Source organism: Octopus bimaculoides, chromosome 18 (genome assembly GCF_046866305.1).
Source record: "Octopus bimaculoides isolate indiv1 chromosome 18, ASM4686630v1, whole genome shotgun sequence".
NCBI classification, from domain to species: domain Eukaryota; kingdom Metazoa; phylum Mollusca; class Cephalopoda; order Octopoda; family Octopodidae; genus Octopus; species Octopus bimaculoides.
Genome location: NC_142945.1, coordinates 30,812,520 through 30,839,299, shown reverse-complemented (window position 1 = coordinate 30,839,299; position 26,780 = coordinate 30,812,520). Strand labels below are relative to the sequence as shown.

Here is a 26,780-nt window from a genome sequence, read left to right as displayed (position 1 = left end):
GGACTCTTTCACTCGCAACTCTCGAGCGACATATTTCCATCTTGATTGAAACACTTTCTCCGACAAACACTTTCTCTCCAGTCGTATTTTTCTTTTCAAATGAAAAGAAAAATATCTTACCAGATTTTGACTGAAGATGAAAGTGCCCGTCTTGGTCCCTTCCATTCTAGTCTTCCACACTACCTCTTTCGCTACTGCTATTGTAATGAGGAAACATTTCTTACCTTCGTTTGATAATAAACTTGGCGGGTTAATTTTTATAATTGACTCAGCCGACAACTGTACTCTTCCTTCATTTGACACTAGGTGTTCCACGTAAACCCACATTTCAGAGACTTTCGGACACCGTATAATAGCGTGCGGGACGGTTTCCCTATCCCGCCCGCATCTTGGACAGGTCGGTGATGTCTGCATTCCATGTCTTGCAAGTTTATCGCGAACGGGCAAGGCTCCTCTGTAACAGTATCAGGTCAAAGACATTTGGAAATTATCCAGCGACTTCAACCCGAATGTACGGAAGAACAGGCTGTCAAGTTCAATAAATCCGAGACCCAGAGTCGTTCCCAGGCCATCGTCACATTCTGCCTTTACTAACCCTCTATAAAAGAATGCCGTAGAACCCCCGCTGCCGGCGTTGCCCGAGCGTCGGAATAACAGGAGAGCCTTGCGAAAGCACCAAGCTTCCTTTGCACTCATACTGGCAAAGTTGGGGAACATTTGTCTTGCCAACGGAGACCACACCTGGTCACCATCCAGGAGTATCCAAAGATGCCTCAACCTCAACGCATGCCTGCGCATCATCAACCAAGGCATCCCTAAACCTCCCTTTAACGGTTTCTGGCAACAGATAGAGCGTCTCACAAGTGGTTTCGAGCCCCTCCACAAAAAGTGAAAGAGCTGTCTTTCCAACTTGGTCAACCACAAATCAGGACAAGGAACGACGGTCAGGCGGTAGGTAATAACCGATGCGATAAACACATTGGCTACCTCTGCCCTCCCTTTCAAGGACAGCCTTCGCCAAGACCAACTCTTGGCTATACCGGCTATCTTGCTCGACACCTCTGCCCAGTTCTTCTCCACCTGGAGGTCTGGACCAAACCAAACTCCCAGCAACTTAACCGGTCCCTCCGTCCAGCGTCTTACAACGCAATCCGAAGGCATCGACTTGCCCCTCCAGGTGCCGAGTTGCAAGCCGACTGACTTATCCCGATTAATCTTTGCTCCTGCCACCGTCTCGTATTCCTCAATAACCTCGCCTACTTTACGCAGGCGTGTCGTTGTGGTCACGCTGATGGTGATGTTGTCCGCATACGCTGTAACAAACTCTTCCAAGCCTGGCGCTCTCAGGATCTCCCACAGCTTTCTCAGCAGCGGCTCCAGAGCTACCACGTACAAAAGCGGAGAGAGTGGACACCCCTGACGAACCGAACGTTTGATGCAGAACGGCTTAGAAAGAAAACCGTTCACCCGAACTATCGAGTCGATGTTGTTGTACAATTGAATGATCCACCTGAGGAAACCGACGCGCAAGCCAAACCTCGCAAGAACACTCACCAGGTATCGATAGTCGACCCTATCAAAAGCCTTAGATTGGTCTAATTGTACCAAATCCACCCCCTCTGCCAGTCTTAGCTCCAAACCTCTCTATGATGTAGCGGATAAGTGGAGATTATCCTGAATGGTCCTACCAGGGATGGCACAGGTCTGTGTCTCCCCAATCAAACCATCCGCGACACGCGCCAACCTTTTCGCTAATACCTTGGCCAAAATCTTCACTTCTGTGTTTAGCAGAGTGATAGGTCTAAAGTTTTCTAAACAATCCCCCTTGCTCGGGTCCTTCCTGACTAGTGTCACCACTCCCCGGCGCACAGATCTGGGGATACACCCATTCTGTTGCCAGTTCGTGTACACACAAGCCAACAGGTGTCCGAGCAAGTCTGGCATACTTTTATATAATTCATAGGGTAGGCCATCAAGTCCCGGCGATTTGCCCCTGCCACAGTTCGCCAACGCCTCGATTATCTCCTCAGTCGTGATCGGCCCCTCACAAGCCTCCGCATTCGGCCCCGAGCGGCGTGGCAGCCTGGCAAGGAAGCTCTCAAGGTCTTCCCAACCACGCGGCTCACCATCACCCCCGAAAAGCCGAGCGAAGTGCTCCTGAATGTCCCCACACATCTCCTCGGGTTCGTTTACCAATACGCCCTGAAGGTTCGCCACAGACCGAATAATGGAGTCATTACTCCGTTGAGCCTCCACCGCTCGGGCCCATCCGGCAGCTTTGATTCCTTCGCAACCCATTGCACGAATTTTTGCTCTGATAATACTTCCCATGTGTTGGCTTTCGAGGTGCTGGTTTAATTCCAGTCTCTTGGCCTTCACTTGGTCCACATTACCATTCTCCATGGCTTTCTCTAACTCCTTAACTAGGCCATCGCCTATGCTACGTTCCTTAGCTGTACCTATACTAAATCTAATCGATTCATATTTTATGGCTCGCTTAAGGGCGTATCACCATTTATTATCGATGATGGTACCTGTTAACGCCCTTTGAATTATTAAATTGATCCGCTTTCTGTACTCCTCGTTCGCCAAAAGGGACTTGTTGACTTTCCAGTAGCCAGATCCTTGTCTATACATCTTATCTACAGTCAGCTCGTTTGTGACCATCTTGTGGTCACTATAGCTGACTGGGTAAAACTGTGGACACTTAACTATATCTTTATCTACTTTTCTTATCAATATCCTATCTAAATAAGACCTGGAAGACCCATCGCTACTTGACCACGTCCACAGTGGAGCTTTTGGGTGTTCCAGTCTATACGGGTCTATCAGCTGAAAGTGGCTGAGCAGGACCCGAAAGCCAGGATTCGCTGTTCTATCTGTCTGCGAGCCAACACAATCGACACGCGCATCGTCAATTGTGTTGAAGTCACCTAACACGATTAAAGAGTGCGATGTCGAAAGGAATTTCCCGTGGTCACGGAAATATTGATTCTGTAAACCAAATGATTTGGGTGCATAAATTGCGACCAACCTGACTGTCTTACCACAACTGAATGTCAAATCCAGGACGACCAGCTTGCCTCCTGGATCAATAAAAACAGACTTTACCTCAGGAACCCGGTCTCTTTTTATTAAGACCAACACCCCACCCCCACCTCCCGGCCGACATGGAGAGACGTATCTCTCGTAGCCGCTCAAGAGGGGGAGCAGGTCTCTTGGCCTACTTATCCGGGTTTCTGTGGCAGCAATCACATCTAAATTTCGCGACCTGATGTCATTTAGGAAGCGCCCCTGCTTCCAACTCAACGACAGGCCGCGTACATTTAAACATCCAATACGAACAGCCATAAGTGTCTTACCTTAGACGGTGTCTGGAGGGGGGGGAACCCCGCCTTTTGCACTCCATCTGAGGCCTGTGGAGTCGGAGGTATAAAGTTCTCCGACATAGTTGGCACGTAGTCCAATCTTGGGGCTCCAACATCGCTTCTATAGTTATTGCTGAATATATTAAAAAAATTTTCTGATTGTTTTATGGCTTTGCCATTTTTTACTTCTATTTTTCTCATTTTTTCTTTATCTATCGTTGCCAGGTGGTTCATCAGCTCTCTGTTTGAGGTTCGAACCACCATGTAGCAACTGTCTTTTTCTTTTGTTTCACGTTTTTTAGTTGTTTTTTTTTCCTTTTGGTTGTCTTCCGTTGGGGAGGGTTGTTTTAACTTTCTTTTGTTGGACACAGTAGTCCAACCCTCTCCAACCTTTTCCACTGGCACTGGTGTTTGTTCCTTTTTCGTTTCCTGTTCTTCTTCCACTACTTCTGGATCCTTCCTTTTTTCTTCTGTTTCTTCCTGGCTAGTTTTTTCTTCCTCTATCTTCTGATTACAGTTCGCCCTGAGGTGACCCTTCTTCTCACACTGGAAGCAACGAGGTTTGCGGCCTTCCACCGACACGACTAGACGTATCTCGCCAACCTCAAAACTTTCAATTATTTCTTCCAGCGTGGCCTGTTCCGCTTGAATTATTATTTTTAGGGCCTGGCTGTACCACAGTCTTGGTTCAATATTGTAATCCTGTCTTCCAGGCCCATTGTTGTTGCGGCGACTAGCTACTCTGGGTCCACCTCAGGGGGAATGTTACTTATTGTTATTTGTGATGTTCTCCTACCCATGTACAGTGGTAGGAGAACCACATTTTCCGTTCCCATAGGCTCTACAGAATGGAGTCGGGCAGCTTCCTCTGACTCCATTCTCACCTCTACAGTAGCGTATCGCTTGCCTCTGGTGATGTAGGTAATTTTTTTCAGTATCGGTTTCAGGCACTTTTCGATCTCGGCCTCCGAGACGTACTCTATTTTTGTTTTCTTTTGTGCTGTATGTCTTGAATATTATTGTTTCTTTCTCTATTTTTTCCATAAAACTTTGGGGAGGGGTTGCAATAACGCCGTGACCCTCCCTTTTCATCATGTGTTTATGTTTCTCGACATTACTGAAGTTGACTTTCCTTTTTTTTGTCGCCAGCGACCGCTGCAAAATCTAGCTTTTTCCTTGATTTTTCTTTTTCATTGTCATTTGCTTCTTTTAGGCTTTTTGCTTCAATATTCTTTTTCGCCGTTGCTGGCTGATTTTTTGTAATTAACTGCTGTCCATCTTCGTCACATATTTTTTCGATTTCTTGTTCAGAAACTTCATTTCTTGTTTCAGCCATTGTGTAGGTTTCCCTACACGGGGAAACCGTTGCCGGTTTCACCAACTGTAACAAAAATTTTTTTTTTCTTTTTTTTTCAAAAGTTAACAACACAATACCACAGTCAAAATTTTAAAAAAATATTCCACTTGTAGGGTAACAATCTTCCAAATTGCGCACACTATTAAAAAGACGTCAAAGAGCTTCAGCACAGAGTGGCAGCATGGTCCGCTCATGTTCAGGAGATTTTTATTGCCCTCAAACGTTGCCAGATACAGCTAAACTTTGCAGTTTTGGGAAGGAGGCATAGCACAAATGTTTCCATTTGGATTCATAATTAATATCCAACAACTTTCTCATCCAAAATAACTTTAAAGACGCGACATAAGCAGAAGCTTCCACCATACCAAATCCGCTCTCTTTAACAGGCTTACATGCTACAATTCTCTTGATCTTATCGGGTTTTCCAGTCCAGAGAAATTTAAACAACATTTTGTTTAATTCCTGAAGAAATTTGCTCGATAAAATTTAGGAGAGTAAGGAAGAGGTGATTCAATTTTGAAATGAGCAATTCTACCAGGTGGTGTAATTATTCTATTCATCCATCTATTGATTATTACTTGAATCTCAAATAATTTATTTTCAAAATTCTTTTTTAGCCATAACATTTAAATCTGTTGAAAATATTACAGCCACAAGCTTGAAAAAATCCATTCCATTGTATGTTTAAACAAGGTAAGTAGCTGACCGGGCTGTCCCTTCTTGCACCTATCCATATCACCTGAGACTTATCATAGTTAACTTTAAGTCTGGATATATCAGCGAAAAAGTTCAGTGTCAGCTGTAGATTTGAAAGACTTTTGTGAACCATCTAAAACGAACTCTGTATAATCTGCATACTGCATCAACAGATACTTTCCATTGTCAACTGTAATTCCTTTAATATCACTGTTCTTTCTTATAAGACCAACCAGGACCTCGACACAGCACGAAAATATATGTCTACAGCCCCGCTCAACACAAAACCAACGAGATAATGTACCATTAATACTCAAACAAGATTTAGCATCATTGTAAAGAATATTGAACCACTTACGGATGTCTTCACCAAAGACAAAAAATGATAACGCCTTGTTTATAAATGACCATGAGACAGAATGAAATGCCTTCTCAAAATCTATTAAAAACAACATACCCGGTATATCTTCGGATTCTGTATCATTCATCAAATCGTATACCGATCACATTATCGCCAATGTGTCTGTTAGACATGAAATACATCTCCAGTTCTTCAAAAAATACCTGGGCTTATCTCCTTTTGGAATATAAATAATGATACCTTGCCTCTGTGTCACTGACAACAAAGCTATAATTGAATGGGGCGGAGATAAATTTTTTCAAAAGAATTTGTAGAACTCTTATTTTGCCCTTTTCAAACATTTCAAAAGTTCATGAGTCACTGGGCCTTCCAATAATTCAGAATCTCCCTTACTAAGCATATACATATCCCCTTCAGAAAAAGTTCATCAAAGTTACAATCTTTCAACACATGCACCTTGGAAGATTACATTCCTTCATAAAATGACGTTGCTTCAACAATATCATCTGTACTTACTACAGTAGACCCATCGTCCAGCTCTAACTGGGACATGCTTTTACTCACAAAATTCCTATTTTCTAGATTGAAAAAGTAATGCCTAAACTTCTCCCCTTCCTCTATCCACTTGACCCTTGAACTAATGATAATGCTCTCCATTTTTGCGTTACGAATCTCCGCTAATTCTTTTCTGTTTTCCTCCAATTTCTTGATTTCCAAAAAATTGGTTTCCAATCACTTAATATTATCTAATAGATCTTGTTATTTTTTTACTCTAAATTTTTAAAAATATGAAATAGATTTTCCTCTAATTTCCATTAATAGAGTTTCCAGGGAAATTTTATTTTGATGTCGACAAGAGAATGGTCTAATCTGTACCTAACATTTATAGAAGACTGGCAAATAAATTAATATAAATTCTGCGACACCAGAAAGAAATCTAGTCTTGTTTGTATAATAGGATTTGGACGTCTCTATGTACTTCTGGGTTATGATCTCTCCAAACATCTACAAAGTCGACGTCCCCTATCATATCAATCACTTGCTTTAGGGTTGTTTATATGTTGTTAATTAAGAGTATCCAAAGACTGCTGTTGACAGATTAAAATCCCCAGCTATAATACAATTCGAGTTTCCAAAGGCTTTGATTTTATCCATCACTACAGCATAAAACTCCGGTTCATCTGCATTTGGACTAAAGTTATCTTTTTGTCACAAATAGAATACTCAACATCAGAAGATTGCTCTTGCCATCCCTGAAACTGTCATGTACCTTATAGTCAATACCATTAGAAGACAAAATGGCAACTCCTCTTGACTGTCCATTATTACTATTAGAGCCCCATTCACTTCTGATAAAAGGTTCTTTTTCTTTCAAAAAGTGAGTATCTTGCAATAAACAGATTTTATATTTTTTGGCTCTCAAAAAAATGCAAAACCTCCTTTCTTTTTGCATAATCATTAAGGCCCCTACAGTTGACTGAACATATATGTATATTTAGGTCATTCATTTAGGATATATGTAACAGATTTGTAAGAAGAAATGTAGCAAATAGTGAAAATAGTATTGGAATAAACCCTCCAGCCTTCCAGTAAATAATATACATTCGAACACACACAGGAACTGTCATTCATAACTTCCATTCATAACTTCCATTCATAAACCCACTCTTAGCAAACATTTTACCCAAAACTTTCCTTCGTATCAAATTAAAATCAAGGTCTGACCTTATTCAAAAGAGCAACGAAATATAGGAAATGACAATTCATGAACTCAAAACTTACTTTTGTATCAAATGTTGCTGATTTTTCTTTCCGAAGAAAGGTGTGCATCAATATTTACAGATTTACTGAATTGTCCCCAGAAGTTCACAAATTCACCAGTTCAAGGACACCACGCTGTGTCGGTAGTGCAGTAGAATTCACTGTTTACCGATCAAAGTTTTTAAAATCTCGACAGAAATTCAGAGTTCCGAACAAATATTTTAGCACAAATAAACCTATTCCCTTCCTCAAAATCCAAGAAGAAAAAATTGGTTTCCCACCTTTCTCAGAAAAAAAGAATACGAATGAAAATCCAAGTTTATATCCATGGCACATATCTTTATTTCCTCCTCGATTCCAACAGTTTTCTATGGGTGATCTGTGTTTCTTCGGAATTGTAAAGATAGTGTAACGCCTTTCTCAAAAATACTTGTCCGGACGTGGTAGGTATTTCTGAGGTATCGACCTCGATGTACCAGTTTGGCTCTAAATTGTTTCAGAACTTGTGGGAGGACACTGTGAATTCCGATTTTCCTCTCTGATATAACTTTGAAGGATTTACGAGTAGTAAAAAAGACCAAATTTCGATCAGTTACACTGACAAACTTGACTATGATTGGGTCTGGCTTACCCAGCTCTGTTTTTCTTTGAGGTAGACATTGCACGTTTGCAAGCAACATCTCTTTTACTTTGTTCTCATCAATTTTAAGAGCAGAAATAAACAGTTCCTTGATAGAATGTTCAAGTTGGCACGGAGATTCATTATTGCCGATATGTTTCATTCCATAGATGAGGATGTTTGATCTGTGAGAGTAAAGTTCAAACTCCATGAATTTATCATCAAACTTACTTTGTGTTTTCATCACGTTGTCGTTCCAGAGTTAAAATCAATGGCTTGTCCATTTCGGTTGAATGTTTGTTCAGTTGTTCTAACTCGGCTTTTACAGAGGCAAATGATAGAGGATTTCCATTGTATGTGATTTAATAAATTCTTTGATATCCAAGATCAACACGGTGTCCGCGGACTTCGAATCACTGATTGTGCCTCCCGGCGAATCTGTGTCCATTGCGATATTACGTGCATTTAGGTAGAATTGTACACTGGGAACTATTAGTTTGGATTGGGATTTTTGTCCCCTTGAGCTCATTTTTTCGTCAGAAGTAGATTATTTAATTTGACACACAGAGCTGTAAGTTCAACTCTCATCACCTAGACACCACAACCAGTAGTCTGGATATTCAGTGATATGGTATAATAGTGTCCTTTGCGAACATAAGAAAAAGTACAGAATTTTATGAATTTAAATTCATCCAGGATATCATCTTCAAGGTTAGGAAGGTGAGCAGGAGCATTGTTGAGGACGAGGAGGGCCTTGAGGGGAAGATCGTTCGCCAGAAGATACTTTTTCACTGCCGGTCCGAAGACAAGGTGGATCCACTGGGTAAAGAATTGTCTGGTGACCCAGGCCTTAACGTTTGCCATCCACATGACCTGCAGCTTCTCCTTCAGGATTCTGAGCGACTTCAACGCTCATGGGTTTTCGGAATGGTAGACAAGAGTATATATACATTCACTGAGTATACATTCACTGAGTATATATACATTCACTAACAGAAATACAATTACTACTTTGTATTTGTGTCAGTGACAGACATATTAATGCGACAAGTTATTTAATCATTAAATGATTCCAAATTAAAATGAAGATAAGCAAGGCAAACTGAGAGACAATTACTTGCAATAAAACTAGCTTGTAGCTTAGTTTAAATAATAATCGTCCAAACAATAAGATTTTTTATATATAATGTCCCGAAGCACTGGAGGCGAATCCTTTACTCATTAACTTATAGCTTTTATTAAGCTATACAAAAAGATCAACGGAGAACAAGAGTGTGCTGATTTAGAATTTATTTTCTTACACTCGGTTATACATCGTGAGGGCGAGAGTCATCAGCGGATTCATGCTTCGGAGAAGTCCCGCCGAACCGGAAGCCCCCTTCACTGCAGACCAGCTCACTAGCTAGCCCGCAGTAAAGTTCCTATCTACAGTTCGTCTATTATAAGTCCCTGGGCAGAACTTAGCTCCCCACCAGAACTGTTGACTGTCATTTGAACCGGGAAGGCGTTTTAACCGCCCTGCCCATGTGCGTCGTTACTCGGCTCTTTGGTGACTGTTCATTGCCAAGGGTTAGTGTGATTTACCTAAGGAGGCCCTTGTTCGGTGGTTGCGCTACTTGGACGGGGCTTTTTGGTGACTGTTCATTGTCAAGGGTTGGTGTGATTTGCTTGGGGTGCCCCCCCCACACCTGTTTGGTGGTTGAGCTATTTGGACGAGGCTGTCAGTATCGAGATGGGCCGGTTTCAATCTATCGATGGAAACCGATTCCTGACGTCCGCCAATCAGGCGTTGAAATGATTTGTCTCCTGGGCCATAGCGTTGTGACTGGAGTGGTTTCTGTCGCGTCACGTCGAACAAACACGAACTTCAACTTACGGAGGTCATTTGGTATGGATGATTAAGGTGTATCATGTGTTGACATGGGAATAGCACATAACAGGCTCACACTTTCTCACAGTTGTGCGAGATATCTTTTGACATCTGGGTCTGACTTTGTGTGTCGAAGGAACTTTCCTGGCATCGTAAGTGAGACATCATACACCATTTTCACAGAAAAACAGCAGCTTTCGCTTCACACATTGAAGTAAACAGAAAACAAACAAACATGGAAGGCGATCATACAACAGCAGTGAAGCTTTCACAATTCTAGCCGAAGTGGGTCGGGCTGTATTTCGCGCAGACAGAAGCGCAATTTAACATACGCAAAATCACCTCGGACCTAACGAAATACTCGTACGTATCAGCGGCACTGGATGAGGACAGGGTAACAAGGGTGCTGGAAATCTTAACCCAATCCCAGGCTGTGTATAGCTTAATTAAAGCTATAACCTAACGAGAAACAGTCAATAGCAATAGTTATAATTGATACAACTGTATGAGAACAAGGTTATGACTGTTAAGTGGAAGCTATTTTTAAAAGAGATGTTCTCCAAGCAAAGCGTTGCAAGAGGGACAAAATCGATAAAACTATACTGGAGCTCTAAGTAAAATGTTCCAAGTCAGATACACACATCACTTGAACTCATTGACAAATGAAACACAATATCTGTATCAAAACCCTTTGGGATTTTAGAGGTGATACTACCACCTTACATAATGGGGTCTGGGGTGTACTCTTTATACACTGCAGACAAATTACACGTTTGCTAAACAAAAGAGTTAAGTAATATCCTTTTCCAAACACTAAAATAAATTCTTTTGAAAACGTCCAAACTGCAATCAGCAGGAGAAATTGCCGAGGAGACACAACAATGCTAACCGCAACAAAAAGCATACATTTTCAATAAAATGAAATGTTAAATTTACTAGCATACCCGTGCCATAAAAAATGCCGACAGTTTTATTAATGATAGAAAACGGCGCATCAACAAAATGGGAGAATCCCAAGGTCAATGTCAGCAATATAGTATTTAATATGTATATATATATTTGTAAAAATATGTGACACTTATTCAGTAGCCATGATAAAACTCCGAGTTTCGGATGCCAGGGTGGGGGTGGGGGTCCACACCAACATCTCTTCAGTTATCCGGCCAATTGAAAATTCCCGTGAAAAATGACCGTTAAAAATAAAGGGAAATAAACAAAGGGAAATTACTGTGTAGTGACAAAACGCGTCTAAAACTGCGTATATTATCGCATGCACGCATATATCCATACACGCACGCACATATCTCAATATACGCACGCATATATCTACATACGCACGCATCCCCGCACACACTCACAAGTGCGCACATATAAAGTTCCTTGTACGTGTCTATAAGCGTACGGAAAAAAGTTTGGAGGGGAGAAAACAGAAAACTATATGTGGAAAAATACAAAAAACACATTAACCCTAAACTATGTAAAAAAACATAAAAATAATTTTAAAATATAATAATATAAAAATATAAAAATATAAAAATATAATATCCAGGTAAAAAAGTGAAAAACTTATGCATAGACACAATATGGAAGCCTATCAGTGCAGCCCATCAGCAGGTCCTATCAGTACAAATATCAAAAAATATATATATATAAAAAATATAAGAAATAATTATAGAGAGACACAAAAATATTTAGAAAGCAAGTCCAATCTGTAAACTCAGGGGGACCAAAAACGTAGCAAATATTTGGTCACATTTGGACATGATCCGAAAAGTTCAGTCTTTGAATTTAGACATGTGGTAAGGTCCGAGCTGCCTTTCCAGATGAGCCATCTTTCCATATCACATAAACCGCATATATAGTCAATTTGAATAAATGAGTAAAATTAACAGACAAGAGGACATACCCAAGAAATGTATCAGCTTGAAGTTCAGTGAAAAGAGAGAGTTTGACGTTTCGAGTATAGCTCTTCCTCGGAAAGGAAAAGGGAAAAGTCCGAAGATGGAAAAATCGCCAACAGCACGTTTACATATATTTATATACACACATTTAGGTCACCATGACGTTTATATACAAACATATATATATATAGATATAGCAGATGGGGTAGGGATTTTAGCTAAAAGTAACGCCTTTATTACTATCAAAGACCATAAACTGAACTTTACCTCAAACATCAAATACCGCCTGATCAACCTGGCCAAATCTGAGATCGGTCTTGTGAGCAAATACAGACTAAAGAACATCAGCAACAACGTAAAGAAAACAACCAACCTCTCCCTATGGTGTAGCACCAATGAGGTGATTGCATGGTTTAATACAAAGGGGAGAGGCAGAGTAAAGTTCACCCAGTTCGACATAGTCGATTTTTACTCGTCTATAACGAAAGGGTTGTTGGTCAAGGCAATTCGCTTCACTAAGGGCTTCACTGACATTAGTGACAGGGACATAGATGTGACATTAGTGACAGGAGCATAGACGCATGCCAGGAAAACAGTGCTGTTCAATGAAGGTTCGACTCTGTGGGCTCTTTTGATGTAGCAATGGGGGTCTCTATGACAGCACTGAGGTATGCGACCTCATCGATGTTTTTAAGAAGACATTCCCCTCTGTCCTCTTTGGTCCTAGAGGAGCTAACGGGCACACCCTAGACAGGCTTAGGAAAGAACTAATTAGCACCCTTGGCTCCATGGGACTGAAATTTACTATCAAAACCAATCTCACCATCGCGGACTTCATCACACATCTCCTATATGCAGAAGGAAGCGTCGCAGAAATATCATCCCACTTCTCCCTCAAGGTAAAAACGTGTGTAGGGTATTCCTGAGGCTAGTAGATAAACATTTCACGGATGCATTTTCAACAACCTAAGGGTCTCTTTTAGCAGCGCCCCCAATATTAACATTCTAGTTAACAACTAATACAGGGACTACAACAGATGCCCAATGGGAAGCCATTGCAAAACCAAGTGAGACATCCGTGAAGCTGAGGTAGTAGCCGACCCTAATAGCAACGGCAGCAGCTTTCCCAATGATTGCTACAGTAGCAGGAATGGCTGTACCAATAACAATGGCACCAACCTTAACAGAAATAGCAGCAGCACCACCACCAGTGACAACAATGACATCGACAGCAACGGCAGCATCCCGAACAAAAATAGCTGCAACACCATTGCCAATGATAACAATAACAAACAACGACAGCTTCAGCCACTATGACCGCGCTGATAACAGCTTCAGCAACCCCAACTGCGATGGCTATAACACCACCAACAGCGCCACCATCGATGATGTCGCCTACGCCAGCATTAACGGCACCGATGCCAACACCAGTACCAGCACCAGTTTTAAAGACGACAACACCAACATCAACAACACGAGCACCAGCAACAGCATCAAGACCAACAGAAATAGCATCGCCAACATCCGCACACGACGATACATCGGATGTTCCAGGAACACATTCAAGCAGCACCTCTCCAACCAAAGATTCTCTTTCAGGATCCCGGAGAGGAGGTACGCTATGTCCTTAACCAGCCATGTCTGATGGCTGAAAGACGAAAGAACTATTATCATGGAAGATCCTAAAAAATCCAGGCCCCCACACCAATGGGACCAAGCGTTGTAAACTGTGCATAGCAAAATGGACAAGGATATTAAAGGACTCCCTCGTCTAGGGAATATCCTTAACTCCAGAACGGAAGTTTTCAGACGCCGCTGGCACTTCAGAAAATTCCTGGAAGCGTCCTGGGATCCACTGGCCAATAGGATCTTTTTGATTGATTTTGCATTGTATTTAAATGAACAATGCTTCCGAGGGGTTATCGGTCGGCGGGCGCTGGTACCCCTCCCATTATTATTTTATCTGTGTTGTTATCACCTTCATCCCATTAATGTCTGCGTCCAGCCCGCAGCTACTTTATGTTTGTGTGTCCTTGTTCGTCCCCTCTTTGTAAGGCCTTAATGGCCAAATTGTTGAAATAAAGTAGCTTGCTTACCAACCACATGGTCCTGGGTTCAGTCCCACTGCGTGTCTTCTACTATAGCCTCGGGCCTACCAAAGCCTTGTGAGTGGATTTGGTAGACGGAAACTGGAAGAAGCTCGTCGTATATATATATATATATATATATATATATATATATATGTGTGTGTGTGTGTGTGTGTGTGTGTGTGTGTGTGTGTGTGTGTGTGTGTGTGTGTCTGTCTGTCTGTCTTTGTTCCCCCCAACATCATTTGACAACCAATGTTGGTGTGTTTACATCCCCGTAACTTAGCGGTTCGGCAAAAGTAACCGATAGAATAAGTACTAGGCTTACAAAGAATAAGCTCTGTGGTCTATTAGCTCGACTAAAGGCGGTTCCCCAGCATGCCCGCAGTCAAATGTCTGAAACAAGTAAAAGAATAAAAGAATATGGACAAACAACGACAACAATCCTCATCCACACAAGAAGTGGAAAGGAAAAAAATCAAAACAACTAAAACAAATACGCCCAAAACAAACACTGCATCGACACCACCACCTCTAACACCTGAAACACAAGCCATTCCATACACGCAACCACAACAACAATCACAACCACCACCACAACAACAACCGCAACAACAACAAACAACAACAACAAACAAATTAAAGACAGTAACATTACGAACTTAAAAAACAATGGATTAATGAAATATATAACACGCACAAACATTACACCAAAAGATTTTGTTACACCTACATTCTCCCTACCTGCACACATACAACTCATTCAAACAACACAGAACATGTATACACACTTTAAAACCCAATTCCCACAGGAAATCGGAGTTTTTCGAGGGAATATCACCAAGAGAATTCTTGGTGATTTGCTGTTAGAAACACCCCACTCCAACAGGAGGGACGGACAATCCACCTCACCAAACAAAACCAAGTAAGTTTTCCCTTTCTTTTCTTCTCTTTTTCCGACAACATGGTCGTGTACAAAATAGGCAGCGTGTATGTACGCTCCTGGGGTCTCCTTGAAAGCGGGGTCACCTGCTCAACGACCTCAGAGAACTGAATGTCGACGTGGTGGCCATTAGCGAAACCATAATTTCGGAGTCGCGGGACTTCTGACCTATTTTCGTTGACTATGCGGTGTACGCATCTCCAAGTCGTCCGGGAGTGGGAGGCGGAGTTGCCGTGATGGTTCGGAAAAATCTGGGTCTTGCAATAAGATCTTCCTGCATCCGGAAGGTAAGTCGGTGGTCCAGGATGTGAGACAGTGAAGGACATACTTTTAGGCTAGTTGCCGTCTATGGCCCGACAGGGGCTGGACGACCAGATTTCTTCAGACGTCTGGAAAGTTTCCTGTGAACATCCCGCTCTTTAGTGTTAGTGGGGGACTGGAATGGAGTTTTAGATGTAAAGTGGGACTGTGCAGGTTTAGCAAGATAGAAGAGGAAAGTGCAAAAGCCTCGCAAACCTGCTCAGACGATTCCAACTGTCTGACAGGCATCGACTGGATTTCCCAGATGTGTCAGTGTGGACCTAGTCAAACCACATCGGGTCATCTAAATTGTATCTAGATAGGGTATTTTGTAGAGTAGCAGATAAGGACAGCATAGGTTGTCCACAGTTTAAAGTAGTCGACTATACAGATCACAAATTCGTGATCTGTACAGTCGACTTAGATAGGCTTCATAGACAGGGACCCGATTACTGGAAACTGAACACGTCGTTGCCCACGGGTAAAGATTTCAGAAACAAGTTTAGTGAACTAGTTAAGATGGGGGCAATAATGAACAACAAATGGTGATTCGCCTTTAAAAGGGTGATTAGAATAGAATCGATAAGGTTTAACAAAGGACTAGCAGTAGAACGAAACCAAGTCGAGACAGAGCTAGTCAAGAAGTTAGGTGAGGCTTTTAGAAAAGGCATCGCGACCGACATGCTCGCAGCAAGATTAGTAGTCGGCCATTTCTTCAACGCGAAACACGAAGGTTGCGTTGTCAGAGATAAGACACGAGCACTTAGACACGAAGAGACGAAAGCCGTTCAATGGGCCCGAGTAGCAGAGGCACGGCGTGGCAATAAATCCACGATCCGATCCAGAATAGGAGAATTCCTAATTTAGTGAGCCGAGGAGCGGTGGCGTTGCTGAGAAAAGACCCGAACAAGGGGGATCATTTTGACAACTTTAGGTCAACCATCTATACCTGGCGGCAGTCGTCAAGGCAGCTGATTTCGGGCCTGTATTCAGAGGCTGGATCACTGCAATGCACAGCAACATCTGTTCAGTGGTCAGAGTGAACAGTCATCTCTTAGAGCCGTTCAACATCATGCGCTCAGTCTGGTACGGTTGTCCCCTCTCGTCTCTCTTGTAACACTGACTTTCGAGTCACTACTACACAAACTGGAAGCGTTGAGAGGCATCCCGCTTGACATAAGATGCGGGAGATGCGTGTCGGCATATGCCGACGACTCCACCGTAGTAGTGTCAGATAATAAACACATAGAAATGATTGGCACCGCTGTCAGGGACTACGAGGCTGTTTTAGGAGCAACAATTAACTAAGAAAATCAGTGACCTTGCGACTCGGCACCTAGTGAAGCAACGTTGGGCGCTATACGGACGGGCCGGTTAAATTTCTCGGAGTCTGGTCTGGTACGAACCTCCAGATGGACAAAAACTGGGGCGAGGTAACGAGCAGCGTGGCTACTCTCACCCAGAAATGGGCCGAGAGAAAGCTATCTCTGAAAGGTCGGGCAGAGGTGGTTAACGCGTATATCGCGTCCGTCATCTACAATCATGCCTTGTCCTGGCCACCATCTGATTACGCTTCTTGTGGAAGGGACGCGTCCCGATGGTCAGGCGGTCTATCTACTATCAGCACCCGCTGCGTGGACTGGGCATGCCATGGTTGCTGATGCACAGACATGCGCTGAGGCTACGGCATCTCCAGTGCTTCCTTGATGGTGAACAAGTGTGGTCGCCGTTCGCCAGACACGTATTTCCGCAGCTAGTTTCCTTAACGGAGCTGCAGTCCTGGACAAAATAGAGGCCAAGGGGAAGGTTTTTGGTAAGTAAAATATTTTCATGCGCTCATAACCCCCAGCCAATCGGACAGTGTGATAGGTGGAATGTCCTTTCGGGCCGGGACCACTGGTTAATTTCCAAAAATCTCTGGCCTGGCAGTGCTATCAGGGAACTTTGCCTGTTCGAGACAAACTTTACAGGCATGGAAGTGCAATCAGCCGAACATAACCGAGATGCGCGCAGGTTGACGAGACGGTCCTGCATGCACTCGTCCAGTGCCCGAGCATTGCTGAACTGTGGGTTTATGTCGAACACCTGCTGTCACGTGTGGGACGGATCCGGCTATCAACTGAATCCATCGTGAAGATCGCCCTGCTGCCCTCCTTTAACCGGGAAGGAAATGTTATTTTTATATGTCTGGTGGCTATGGCAAAAGATGTGACGTGGACAAGATTAAAGGGTCTGAAGACAAACACTTTTCTTCAAGTTTCACTTGAAAAGAAAAATAATGGGTAGAGAGGGAAGCGTTGTCTTCTAGTCAGTTTGCCAAAAGGTGGATGAAAGTGGCGAGAATGGTACGAGGGAACGAGCCTGCCCTGAGCATATGCCTGTAGTTGGAAACAGGAAAGAAAACGAAAAAAGGCACCTGCCCCAAAAGCCATGGTACGCATGGTTTTTGGGGTTTTTTCCATGAGTAGCCCTCGAACGTCTCCTCCCTATTGAGGATTACACATTGTTAATCTCTTTTTATTTTTTATATTTTATTAGTCTTGTTTACATGCAAAACCCTCGCAACTACACACACTCACACACATACACACACACACATTTTTTTTGTCCTCTGCTGTCCATAATTGTTTTGTTCATGTAAACTCTTGTGGTTAAGAAAGAAATCATTATTATTATCATTATTATTATTATTATTATTATTATTATTATTATTATTATTATTATTATTGTTGTTGTTGTTATTGTTGTTCAGTAGTTTTATTTTTATAACGTGCTTTCACTTCACTACCGAGCGCAGCTCTGTGTGCCTTGGGTATGGGCTGTGGTTTGCTGTGATGCTCTTATGGTTACTGTATTAAAAGTGTTTTGCGTAGGATGTGTGCAGTGCCCAGTGGTGTAATTTTCTGTATGTTATATATATTTGTAAGTCCTGGTGTTTTTGTTATGTATTTGTCTGAATAGTTTTTTTTTATTATACCTAAGGCACCTACTATGATAGGAATTGTTTTTAGATTCCACATTCGAGTTACCTCTATTTCCAGGTCTCTGTATTTTGAAAGTTTCTCCATTTCTTTTAGGGAAACGTTGTCATCTGCTGGTATTGATACATCAATTAGAAAGCATTTTTTCTTCATGATCTTTGACAACTATATCTGGTCTATTGGCCTTAATTTCTCTATCTGTGTGTATTGGTATATCCCAGAGTATAGTTGCTTTCTCGTTTTCTGTGACCTTTTCTGGCATGTGTTTATACCATCTTTTTTCTGTTGTTATTCCATAGTGTTGGCATAGCTTCCAGTGTATATAGGTCCCAGCTCTGTCGTGTCTGTGAATATATTCCTTCTTAGCCAGGACTGGGCAGCCAGAGATAATATGATTTATTGTTTCTTGTCCATCTCCATATATTCTACAGTTACTTGTTATGTTTCTTGTCATATGTTTTTGGTAATTTCTGGTGGGGAGGCTTTGGTCTTGTGCAGCAATTAAAAATCCTTCAGTCTCTGCTTTGAGCCCTGAGCTTCTCAACCATTGCTGGGATTTTTCTCTGTCTATTTCTTTTGCATTTAGTTTAGCCCAGTATTTACCACGTAGGGACTTTTCTTGCCATTGTTTTATCATGGTCCGTTGCTGTTCTAGTTTTAGTTTGGATTTCCTTTGTTTTGTAGCTTTTGTTGTTTCTTCTTCTTCTTCGTATTTGTTAGGTAGTATGATTTCGTGTTTGTATTTGTCAGCTTCCTTAAATACTAAAAACAGTTTTTGTTTTGCTCGTGTTTTGTGGCTCTTTGTATTAGTTTTCCTTGATTCTGAAGTAGGTATTTTTGCAGTCCTATGGTGGTTATTTTATAATAGTTTTCCAGCTGTATAAGACCCCTACCACCTTCTGTACGTTGTATATATAGCCTTTCTATGTCAGATTTTGGGTGGTGCATCCTATATCCTGTCATTATTTTTCTTGTCTTCCTGTCTATTTTAGATAGTTCGTTTAGTGTGCAGTTAAGGATATTGTAGCTGTAGCTTATAACTGGTACGGCTAAAGTGTTAATACCTATTATCTTGTTTTTAGCATTGAGCTTTGTTTTTAGTATTGATCTAACTTGTCTATAGTACTTTTTCTTTATTTTTTCTTTCATTTGTGTGTGTTGTATCCTATCTAGTTCATTGACTCCTAAATATTTGTATGGCTGGCTTTCGTCTAGTTCTCTTATTTCATTGGCTTTATCTAGTGTGATGTTGCTACTCTTAACTAATTTTCCTCTTTTAAGGTTTGCTTTGGCACATTTTTCCAATCCGAATTTCATACCTATTTCCCTGGTAAATCCATGTACTGTCTGTAGTAGTGTTTCCAGCTCTTTATCATTTCTAGCGTATATTATTATTATTATTATTATTATTATTATTATTATTATTATTATTATTATTATTATTATTATTATTAAGTGAGAGAACAGTGCATGCCATCAAAGTGACCCTGGGGCAAAATATATGATGCCCAGTATAGCCATCATGACCACCTGTCTGATAAAGGTACACCAGGTACATGCATCACAACCATATGTGCGCGACATGGTGATCTCATATCAAGATAAACAGAGCATGGCCTTGCAGGTGGGGCCCAGTTAGAATTTTCTTCAGGTCGAGTAGCCCATCCTGCTCAAAAGGTCCCTGAATAAGTGTTGTTTAAGAATTTTGAATGAAACATTCATGTTTCCAAAGGTGAATTATCCAAACTCCAAAGAATTCCTTTCAACACATGGCTATGATGCTCTCCCACTACTTCTGCTCGTGATCAGAGACGTACATATCGTCAGTCACTAAGACATACTCAACTGGTTATGGTCAAACAACTGACAAGCAAATCTGTGGTATGGAGCAAAATATTTGCTGTAGCTTATATTTTATACCAAGACAATTATTATTATTATTATTATTATTATTATTATTATTATTATTATTATTATTATTATTATTATTCAGTAGTTTTATTTTTATAACGTGCTTTCACTTCACTACCGAGCGCAGCTCTGTGCGCCTTGGGTATGTGCTGTGGTTTGCTGTGGTGCTCTTATGTTTACTGTATTGAAAGTGTTTTGCGTAGGATGTGTGCAGTACCCAGTAGTGCAATTTTCTGTATGTTATATATATTTGTAAGTCCTGCTATTTTTGTTATGTATTTGTCTGAATATTTTTTTATTATACCTAAGGCACCTACTATGATAGGAATTGTTTCTGTTTTTAGATTCCACATTCGAGTTATCTCTATTTCCAGGTCTTTGTATTTTGAAAGTTTTTCCATTTCATTCAGAGAAACGTTGTCATCTGCTGGTATTGATACATCAATTAGAAAGCATTTTTTTTCTTCATGATCTTTGACAACTATATCTGGTCTATTGGCCTTAATTTCTCTGTCTGTGTGTATTGGCATATCCCAGAGTATGGTTGCTTTCTCGTTTTCTGTGACCTTTTCTGGCGTGTGTTTATACCATCTTTTTTCTGTTGTTATTCCATATTGTTGTTATTCTGTTGTTATTATTATTATTATTATTATTATTATTATTATTATTATTATTATTATTATTATTATTATTATTATTATTATTATTTTATGTTTGACTTTTGCTTTGCATTTGTACAAGCTGGATCCAAGTCTCACCCAGAGACCTCAAGAGACAACAAGTTAGAAGTTCATGTAGGTGTTATGCCTAGGGTACCATATATTTGGATTTATACATAGTATTGTTCTAGAGAATGTTTAAGAAACCATAAGAAAATTATGTGTTTGTTTTAAAATTTGAGGTCACATAAACAGTATTTTACGTAGGATATGGGCAGTTCCCATGAGCACTATCTTTTGAACTTCAGCCATTTTGGGGTTTCCTAGTATCTGAGCTAGGTAGTAATCAGCCCGTTTCGCTGTCATTCCCAGGGCACCTATGACAATAGGTATTGTTTTAGTCTTCAGGTTCCACATTTTGCTAATTTCTATTTCAAGATCTTTATATTTGCTCAGTTTTTGGTAAGTCTTGACAGATACGTTTATATCGATTGGGACAGTCATATCAATGAGGAGGCATGATTTTTGTCTCAAGTCTTTCAGTATGATGTCTGGCCTATTTGCATCTATCTTTCTGTCAGTTTGAATGGTAACGTTCCAGAGGAGTGCGATGTGATCATTTTCAAGTACTGGGGGTGGTTTGTGTTCCCACCAGTTTTTATCATGGGACAAGTCCAGGTTTTTGCATATTACCCAGTGAATATATTGTGCAGCTCTATCATGCCTGTTGAGATACTCTGTAGGCGCAAGCAGACTGCACATGGAAACAACATGATCGATGGTCTCATTATGTTGTTGGCATATACGACATAATGGGGAGCTGCCGTTCTTTAATATGTTGGTCTGATAGTTCTTTTTCGTTAGGCATTGATCTTAGGCTGCTATGATAAACCCCTCTGTTTCTGATTTTAAGCCAGAGGCCATTAGCCATTGATGAGTAAGGGCTTTGTCAATATCTGCATTATTCGCTCTCTTTGGGTATTTGCTATTGAGAAGTTTTCCATGCCATTTATCAGTCATAAGATCTAAGGCAGCAGTTTTAGCACGGGTTTTCAAGCGCTTAGCTTTTTCTGCGGGTGTTTCTAGTTCGTCTAATTCTTGAATTTGTTGCAATTGGAATTCACTTAGATATTCCTTTGCCTGTTTTGTTACTGAGTAAGATGCTTTCTTGCTTTCATGTTTTGAGACAAGTTTTAGCATCCTGTCCTCAGAGTTTTTCAGATAGGTGTCTAGGCCAATTGTGGCTAGCTCCAGTGAGAACAGCAAATGGACGTTTGCTTCTGACTGACACTTCTATTCATAAGCGCTGGGTAGAACACTTTTCTGCACTTTTGAATAGAACATCATCCGCTGACATGGACGATAGAAAAAGTCGAACACTTTCCAGTTATAGAAGAGATGGCATTTGAACCAACTCTAAATGACATTTATTTAGCTGTGAATAAACTGAATAACAATAAGTCTCCAGGGTCTGATGGAATCTGTGCAGAAGTCTTGAAATATGGGGGTGACAAAATGTTTGAACTCTTGAATGTATTAATTTAGCTAATTCTAAGGAAAATAGGTTGCCCAGAAAAATTGGTAAGCATGACCAGGGCTTTGTATCAAGATATGAAAGCTAGACTTAACTTTGGTGGTAGGCTCTCTGAATCTTTTGCCGTGGAAAATAGAGTAAAGCAAGGAGACCTTGACGCACCCACCCACTTTGCAATATACTTTTCTGTTATGTTGTCACATACTTTTCTGAGGATGGTATTTACATAAAGTATCGAACAACAGGGAACGTTTTTAATCTGACCAGACTGAAATTCAAAACGAAGGTTTTTACTTCACTCATTAGGGAACATTTATACACTGACGATTGCGATCTTGTCAGTCATTCTGAAACAGGCCGGCAATCTCTTGTATCTGCATTTGACTCAGCCTCTGATGATTTTGGCTTGACCATCAAATTGAAAAATAACATTTGTAATGCATCAACCTGCGTGTGGTGCTGTTTGTAACCCCACTAAAATTTTCGTTAAGGGTAAGTTACTTGAGGTTGTGGATTCGTTCATCTACCTTGGAAACTTTGTACAAAATGATGGAAATCTTGATACAGAAATACATCTGGGAATTCAAAGGGCAGCAAAAGCATTTGGTGACTTGGAGTCACGCCTTTGGTGCCATATTGTCCGAATGGCAGACAATGAACGCATGCCGAAACAGCTGTTTTATAGCGAGCTTGCAGAGGGGAAACGCTATCAACGTAAACCTTAAAAAAATGGTTTAAGGACGGCATAAGGATTACTATGAAGTCACTTGGAATGGATCCAGAAGACATAAAAACCTTTGCTCCGGATCGACCTGGATGGCGAACAAAAGTGTGGAGTGGAGTAAAAGTGTTTGAAGAGGCCAGGATAACGCATGTAAGACTCAAAAGAGATCTAAGGAAGAATGTTATAATCGAGAAGGTGAATAACAATGACCTTATTGTGTGCACAGTTTGTGACAGACCATGCCTTTCTTTTGCTGGGATCAAATCTCATTTGCGAACCCATGGAAAACGAACCTCCACCAACTATTCTGCCTACATGTCTGTGCAAACCTTTGAATGCAGTGTATACCAGAAGATTTGCAAATCTAACAGAGGCTTCAAAAGACATTTTAAGACACAAAGACCAGAATTTATCTGCAGCTCTTGGTGGTCCAAATCGGATGTGCAATATATGTGGGTGTCTTTTCAGAATATTTTATGGTTTAAGAAGCCACATCAGATGCCATGATGGTTCTAAGGTGTATGTACAAGAGGTGGTCAAACTCTGCATAAGAAGTAGACAACCACTGTGTGTGTATATATATATATAATATATATATATATATATATATATATATATATATATATATATATATATACTAGCAGAGATACCCGGCGTTGCTCGGGATTAAAATGGCATAGTTTGTGTATAATATATTACAGTCATGTTGAAACAGGTGATATGGGAAAGTGCAGCATTGACAACAAAACATTTGTGGAGAAAATGATGGGCTAATTCGACTAAGCAACATGCTATGCGTCCGTTTGGAGTATTTCAGGCCCTAACCAGTCATGGAAAATTGGGTGGGGGTATGTGAGTTTTGAATGCACCGAAAAGCTGTCAGTGGATATACTCTCTCTTTTGCAGCAATCAGTGCTGTGTCTAACACGATCCAACATCTGAAATTTTAACACCTCGTTTGGGTTTGTTGTCCTACATCACTTATAAAATAAATTTGGAGGAACTGTGGTTGTTCATTTGTGGGTAACAGGGAACCAATGAGGTGATAGGCTTGCCCTTCAACTTTGATGTCGGCATAAATTCATGTTTATCTATCTTCTAAGATGCACCAAACGATGTCATTTGAAATGCGGAGTTGTATTGTCTGATATTGTTCAGAAAATCTGACTGGATGGAAGTGCCTTCTAGAAGATCCATAAGAGGTTGAGAAGGTAGTGCTGGTAATATTACCTGACCGCCTGAGCAGCACATACCATTTGTGAATTTGAACAGTTTAAAGCTCAACAGAAACGACAATTTATGTTTAGCACACCAAGAGTTATCCTTTTTATAAGAATCGGATGGATCATATCTGAAAACAGCTACAGGAGTTGTGAAGAACGAATTTGTACGTAGTTTGTTTTTGAGAGCTTTTCTGTTGGACCTGTTTAATCATTAAAACATTGATTTAATGATCCAGCATTAATTGCTGCAACATGCATTTGTTGATCTTGAGAAAATCTCATCTCGCTTCTCTCTTCAGACTCTCGCCTTTGATTTTCTACAATCTTCCTTGCTTTATACTTGTTTCTGGAGAGATTACGTCTTTTCTTTGGTGGCATATTTTTTCAATATTGTAAGCAAAAAATTATGAACATAGAAAGAAATTATACATTAATCCCTATTTTTGTAAGCAGCTGTATGTATGTAATATGTTTTTATTTCTGTATGCAGTATAAATTAACCAAATTGAATGACACACCATTTCAAAATCTGTGTCTCAAATACAATGTCGTTCGTAAATATTTATAAAAAATATAATTTTATGCGAGAAATAACTCTTTTAGATCAACAACACTTTTATTCTCTGTTTCACCATTATTCTAGCTGCCAGAATCATTAGCACGCCGAGCCAAATGCTTAGCAGCATTTCGTATGTCTTCACGTTCTCAGTTCAAATTCCGCCAAGGTCGACTGTGCCTTTCATCTTTTCGGAACACTGCGGTCGATGTAATCGACTAGTCGCCTCTCCAAATTTCAGGCCTTTTATGATAGCTCTCCCGTACATATCTTGTTTTCTGATTGGAAAAAATGATCAAACTTTAAAACCCCCGTAAGATTTTTCTAAAATTTTTCGGGAATAAATGTATTACAAACTCAAACCCAGTGTGCATCATACTTAAAATTTTTTTTTAATCTTCACAATTTTAAAATGTCAAATCTGAAAACAGGAATGTCTCTATTTGTCTATCACTTTCATTTTTCACTTTTCTCATGGTAAATTTTCCCCCCTCTCTATACATCTTAACCTTATATTCTCTCTCTATAAAAGCATATAGCTCACGCTCAGTGTCAGTGAGCTTGTCAGTGTGTGTGCATGCATGTATTCTCATAGTATACTTTTCTGTTATTAAATGTCTTTTCTTACACACTCACACACACATATACATTTTTATATTTACAGGCTGGTTCGACATTGGTTATAATTTCTTGGTTGGAGAAGATGGACGCGTTTATGTTGGCCGTAGCTGGGACAGAGAAGGTGCCCATACATTGCATTTCAACAGAGTTGCTATTGCTGTGTCTGTGATGGGAAACTTTATGCACAGACTTCCCAACAATCTTGCCTTAGATGCCGTTAAAAACATTCTTGACTATGGAGTATGCTTGGGTAAAATTACTGCCAACTACAGACTATATGGTCACCGAGATGTGAGGGAAACATCATGTCCTGGAGACAAATTCTACCAACTTATACAGACGTGGAAACATTACTCTTACACTAAACCATCTCCAAGTTCCATCATAGGCTGACGCATCATATTATTTGCTGTTTTATTTTGTAAAATGACTTACAATGTTCTTAAATGTTATAAATGACAGTTCTGCAAGTCAACATTAAAGATAGCCAAATATTAATCAAAATAAACCTGTTGGGTTCCTTTCTTTCTTTTTTTATCTCTTCCATTCTTTCTCTTTCCTTTCTTTCTTTCTTTCTGTTCCTGTATTTGGCATTTTTTTGGCTTTAACAGCAGAAGAAGGAGAAAAAAATTGTATTTTAAAAGAAAGATTCGTTAAGAATTTAAGTTTAACCTAAAACTTCGTTTACATTGTATTTTAAACGAAAGTTTCGTTAAGAATATTAGTTTAACCTAAAACTTCGTTTAAATTTTATTTTAAACGTAACATGCCTTAATTATATTCGTTTAAACAAAAACATCGTTTAAATTGTATTTTAAACGGAAGATTCGTTAATTATTTTAGTTTAAACGAAAACTTCGTTTAAAATGTATTTTAAACGAAAGATTCGTTGAGAATTTTAGTTTAAACTAAAACTTCGTTTAAATTGTATTTTAAACGTAAGATTCGTTAAACACTTTAGCTTAACTTAAAACTTCGTTTAAATTATACACGCTAAAATTGCATTTAAATTGTATGTTAAACGTAAGAATCGTTAAGAATTTTAGTTTAACATAAAACTTGGTTTAAATTGTATTTTAAAGGTAAGATTCGTGAAGAAGTTTAGTGTAACGTACAACTTCGTTTAAATTGTATTTCAAACGTAAGATTCGTTAGGGATATTAGTTTAAATAAAACTTCGTAGAAATTATATTTTCAACGTAAGATTCGTTTAGAATTTCAGTTTAACCTAAAACTTCGTTTAAATAGTTTGTGAAACATTATTCCTTAAGAATTTTAGTTTAACCTTAAACTTCGTTTAAATAGTAT

At 40.1% G+C, this 26,780-nt stretch overlaps 1 protein-coding gene across 1 annotated transcript in view; it reads left to right on the top strand.

The window, feature by feature from the left end:
• The window catches only part of LOC106875136 (peptidoglycan recognition protein 1), a 72,811-nt gene extending 46,831 nt beyond the window's left edge, over nt 1-25,980 (top strand). The window contains exon 3 of the mRNA XM_014923127.3: nt 25,516-25,980. Coding sequence (XP_014778613.1) covers nt 25,516-25,865 — 350 coding nt within the window. The 3' untranslated portion in view covers nt 25,866-25,980. The remainder of the gene's footprint in view (nt 1-25,515) is intronic.
• The last annotated feature ends 800 nt before the right edge of the window (nt 25,981-26,780 follow it).